Source organism: Pyxicephalus adspersus, chromosome 4, assembly GCF_032062135.1.
Source record: "Pyxicephalus adspersus chromosome 4, UCB_Pads_2.0, whole genome shotgun sequence".
NCBI classification, from domain to species: domain Eukaryota; kingdom Metazoa; phylum Chordata; class Amphibia; order Anura; family Pyxicephalidae; genus Pyxicephalus; species Pyxicephalus adspersus.
In genome coordinates, this window is record NC_092861.1 from 154,078,628 (window position 1) to 154,083,785 (window position 5,158).

The following is a 5,158-nucleotide window of genomic DNA, read 5'->3' on the forward strand; positions in this document are numbered from 1 at the left end:
GAGACTGCCCACCCCCGGTATAGGTCACCCAACAGCCGGAGACTGCCCACCCCCGGTATAGGTCACCCGAAAGCCGGAGACTGCCCACCCCGGGTATAAGTCACCCGACAGCCGGAGACTGCCCAATCCAGGAGAGATCACGCGACAGCCGGAGACTGCCCACCCCCAGTATAGGTCACCCAACAGCCGGAGACTGCCCAATCCAGGAGAGATCAGCCGGAGACTGCCCACCCCCGGTATAGGTCACCCAACAGCCGGAGACTGCCCACCCCGGGTATAGGTCACCCAACACCCAGGGACTGCCCACCCCCAGTATAGATCACCCAACAGCCGGAGACTGCCCACCCCGGGTATAAGTCACCCGACAGCCGGAGACTGCCCACCCCCGGTATGGATCACCTGACGTCGGCCCCTTTTCCAAGCTGGGCCCATAATTTGATAGCATTGGTAGGAAGATGTGAGCCATGGGGGCCACAGGACGTCTCCTTCCAATCACTGACCTGGAATCTATAATAGGAGGTGCTCTCCTATCTATAATCTGCTCCAACCTGGAGTCTCCCAATAGAGGTGCAGATCCCAGGGGGAGAGAAACACATCGGCCTATCGGGCCGCCTTCCTGCCCTGATTCCACTTCCATTAACCCCTCTTATACCCCCCACGGGTCTGCTTGGTGCACCAACAACACACAAGGTCAGCTTATTGCATTACCCCCATTATTTTCCCCTTAGGAAGGTAGATCAGTGCTGATTCATAGGATGGAGGAGGGGAAAATGTTCAATTGATGGGGGTAGGAGGAAGGGGATAAAGGGTGGGTAGGATGAGGGGATAGGAAGGGTATGAGGAGAGTAGGAAGAAGAAAAAGGGGGTGAGGGGTAGGAAGTGTATGGGGAGGGTATAAGGGGGTAGGAAGGGGATATGAGGGGTTGAAGGGATTGGAAGAAGATGAAGGGGTAGGAAGTGGATAAGGGGGGTAGGAAAAGGGGTAGAAAGGGTTTGAGGGGGTGTCACAGTCTGGGGCCCCTCTTTATCATTCACATTCGCTGGTCTGACTGGCCCGTCCTACACCTCCTGCAGCTGACATGAGGAGGGGACCAGAAATGCTGCAATATCAGCCCCAGCACTAGGGGGAGACCTCCGCCCACTGCAATCATTACATGTCCCTGGGAGCCGCCATTTTGTCGGAGTCCCAGGAAAGGCGGGAAAGGTTTTTCCAGTCATACTGCAGTCCCGGTCATTACCGGCTTCAGTGATCTCGGGTCTGGCGATATGTTCGGTCAGCACGGTTCCATAGCGCTGTAACACCCCAACAATCCGCTCATACAGATCCCGATCATCCCGACCGCCCCGAATACTGCCACAGAAATACACCGAAAGAGCCATTCTCGCCTCAGGGAAGAGCAGCCAATAAGGAGCTGGGAAGGAATCATGTGACCGCTCTCCTGACGAGCCCGCTGGTTGTCACGTGACTTCTCAGGTTGAGGTTCAGTAATGAGGGGAGAGGATGTGTGAGGACGGAATAGATAATACTGGAGCCTGTATGAGCGGCAAGAACACAACACTCGTCAGTCATTGGTAGATTATTTATCTGGGTGTCTATTAGGGGAATTTGGGTTACATGTACCAAGCAGAAAGTCAGGAGAATATTTTAAAGCCTGGCTATGAGGGGATTTCTTACGACTTCCGGTTACATCTCTGGGAGAGGAAGTGAACACAAATGTCCTCAAAGATACATCAAACTACCAAAATATCCAGCTATACAGAAATTGCCATGGGACTAGTTAGGTGAGGTAAAGGACTGTTAATGCTGGAAAAATACCAGAAAGGAATACTGGATATCAAGAGAGGAGAGGACTAGTTACCAGAGAGGATGACTAGATATCATGGGGGGAGAGGACTAGATATCATGGGGGAGAGGACTAGTTATCAAAAAGGAAGACTGGATATCAAGGAAAGAGAAGACTAGTTACCGCAGAGGAAGACTAGATATCAAAGGAGGGGAGGACTAGTTATCAGAGAGGAAGACTGGATATCAAGGAAGGTGAAGACTAGTTACAAGAGAGTAGGACTGGATATTAAGGGCTAGTTACCAGAGAGGAAGACTAGATTGGATTGTTCTGTAATGTTAAAGATGTTCAGGATGCAAGACGTGGCTTATATGAAAATAAAAAAGTCTTTAATATTGACAAAACAAGTCCGACTGTATTGCAACAATAACTACTAGTTATGGCCTAAGTAACAACCTACACTGCCATGTCTGTTACTAAAACCACTCCACATTCTTTGCCTGGTACCCGGGATGTTCCAAGTCTGATATGAGACTCAGCAGCAGCGACCAGAATAGCAGACAGCAGATATAGACCGTTCCCTGTACAGTGTCAGTCACACAGACATTTTGTTACAGATCTATTATTTTACAATTGCAGTCCTAACAAGTGGCATAGCTCAACCTGACATCAGATCAAGTCTGTGTACTCAATGAAAGTTATAATGCTGTCTTTTGTGAAAATATAGGGGAGTCAATCAAAAAGGAGTTTTTGATTCATTTATTAAGGTTTTGATTTGAAATGTGTTCCAGTTAAATGTGTACACTCTGTCACAGATGGTCCATACACTGGGCCAGAGATGGTCCATACACTGGGCATTGCTCAGGATGGGTGTACACTCTGTCAGAGATGGTCCATACACTGGGCATTGCTCAGGATGGGTGTACACTCTGTCAGAGATGGTTTGTACACTGGGCTGGGCTCAGGATGTTTGTACACTCTGCCAGAGATGGTTTGTTCACTGGGCATTGCTCGGGATGGGTTTACACTCTGTCAGAGATGGTCTTTGCAGTAGGCTGTGCTCAGGATGGGTGTACACTGCCTGTGATGGTCTGTACCCTGGACATTGCTCAGGATGGGTGTACACTCTCCCAGAGATGGTCTTTACACTGGGCTGTGCTTCGGAGAGGTGTACACTCTGCCAGATGTGGTCTGTACATTTGGCATTGCTCAGCATGGGTTTTTACTCTGTCGGAGATAATCTTTACACTGGGCTCTGCTTAGGATGGGTTTACAGTCTGCCAGAAATGGTCTGTACACTGGGCTGTGCTCGGAATGGGTGTGCCCTCTGCCAGAGTTGGTCTGTACATTTGGCATTGTTCAGGATGGGTGTACACTGCCAGAGATTGTCTGTACCCTGGGCATTGCTTGATAATTGTACACTCTGTCAGAGATTTTCTTTACACTGTGCTGTATTCTGGAAGGGTAAACACTCTGCCAGCGATGGTATGTACACTTGGCTCTGCTCACGATGGGTGTACACTCTGCCAGACATGGTCTGTACACTAAGCATTGCTCAGGATGGGTAAACACTCTGCCGGTTTTGTATACTGTAGCGGTGTACAATGTGATGTATGTGTGCTGTATACTGTAGTGGTGTACAATGTGATGTAGCAGTGTTGTATGCTGTAGCAGTGTACAATGTGATGTAGCGGTGTACAATGTGATGTAGCAGTGCTGTATACTGTGGCGGTGTACAATGTGATGTAGCAGTTCTGTATACTGTAGCGGTCTACAATGTGATGTAGTGGTGCTGTATACTGTAGTGGTGTACAATGTGATGTAGCGGTGTTGTATACTGTAGCGGTGTACAATGTGATGTAGCGGTGCTGTATGCTGTAGCAGTGTACAATGTGGGGTAGCGGTGCTGTATACTGTAGCTGTGTGAAGTGTGATGTAGCGGTGCTGTATACTGTAGCGGTGTACAATGTGATGTAGCGGTGCTGTATGCTGTAGCAGTGTACTATACTGTAGCCATGTGCTGTATACTGTAGTCATGTGCCATGTAGCGGCGCCCTATACTGTAGCGGTGTACAGCGTGCCGTGACATTGTTGTGTCAGTGGGTGTGTTGCAGGCTGTGACGTCAGTGCAGTGGTCGCGGTGCATTGTGGGAGTATCCGGCTCCTCTGCAGCACCAGGGACAGCTCCGGGGGGACCCGGGACACCCGCCGGACACCGCCCGGTAGGTAAGTGCCTCCTTATTATACTAACACCCGGGGAGGGGAGGAGACATCGGGGCCTCTGACACCCCAATCAGTGAGCTGGAGAGATCCGATCTCCGCCTGATACGATGTACCGGAGCCTGCCGACATCCTCATCACACCCGAGCATCACACCCGGGCATGTTTACACCCGGCCAGCCCTCATCACACCCGACCAGCCCTGGTACTGACCCGTTTCTCGTCACACCCGCCTGGTCCGATTGTTGGCCTGGCCTTATCACACCCAACTAGTCCTGATCACAGCTAACTAGTCCTGTCACTGACTGGTCATTGGTAAACATAACTAGTGCTGTCATAGAGCAACCTCAGGACGCCATTAATATCATCATCACACCCAACTAGTCCTGTTACTAACTCGCCCTAATTACACCCGTCTGTCCTGCCACTGACCGGTCCCAGAATCCTATAACTGACCCACACTGATTCCACAGGACTAATTCTACTACTAACCATTCATTGCACCTAACTAGTCCCATGCCTGACGGCTCCATTTACATCCCAATAATCCCCTCACTAACCAGTACTCCTCACACCTGACTAGTCCCTCATGGTACCTTCACCTGGTATTCCTGAGCAGTCAGTATTGGAGACATGTCGGCCTGACACCGGCCTGACTATCTCCGAGTGATCACCATTTCACCCAGCACTCCCATTATACACTAATCAGGCCTTTTATTAACTAGTCCTCATTTATATCCTCTCACTAACCAGTCCTCTGTATATATTCTACCACCTAACATTTCCCACTTGGACCTCTCGTTATTGTCATTCATATCCCTGACCTGTCATCCACTCATTTACATTGCAGCTAACTAGTCCTCATTATACCCAAATGATCACTGACAGGTCTTCATTCCAACCAACTAGTCACCAACCTATCCTCACCATAACCAGCTAGTCTTATCTCTAACCAGTTCTCATAGCAAGCTAGCCCTTTACTAACCAGTCCTTTCCATGGCATGTTGGTCCTGTTAGTGGCTGTGCTAGTCCTGACCATGGGGTGTCACCAGGACAGGATTGGTGGTTAGTGTAACCGGTGAGGTGTTCCTGGATGGTTGGTTTCTGTTAGGAGCTGCGATGGGATTTGTGGGGAGTGTTTATGGATTTAGATA

The 5,158-nt window shown here is 49.7% G+C and overlaps 1 protein-coding gene across 1 annotated transcript in view; it reads right to left on the bottom strand.

Moving 5' to 3' along the window:
- Positions 1 to 1,421, bottom strand: part of DNPH1 (2'-deoxynucleoside 5'-phosphate N-hydrolase 1) — a 2,896-nt gene extending 1,475 nt beyond the window's left edge. Inside the window, exon 1 of the mRNA XM_072410045.1 lies at positions 1,239 to 1,421. Within this exon, the coding sequence (XP_072266146.1) occupies positions 1,239 to 1,380 (142 nt within the window). The 5' untranslated portion in view covers positions 1,381 to 1,421. The remainder of the gene's footprint in view (positions 1 to 1,238) is intronic.
- Between the last annotated feature and the right edge of the window lie 3,737 nt (positions 1,422 to 5,158).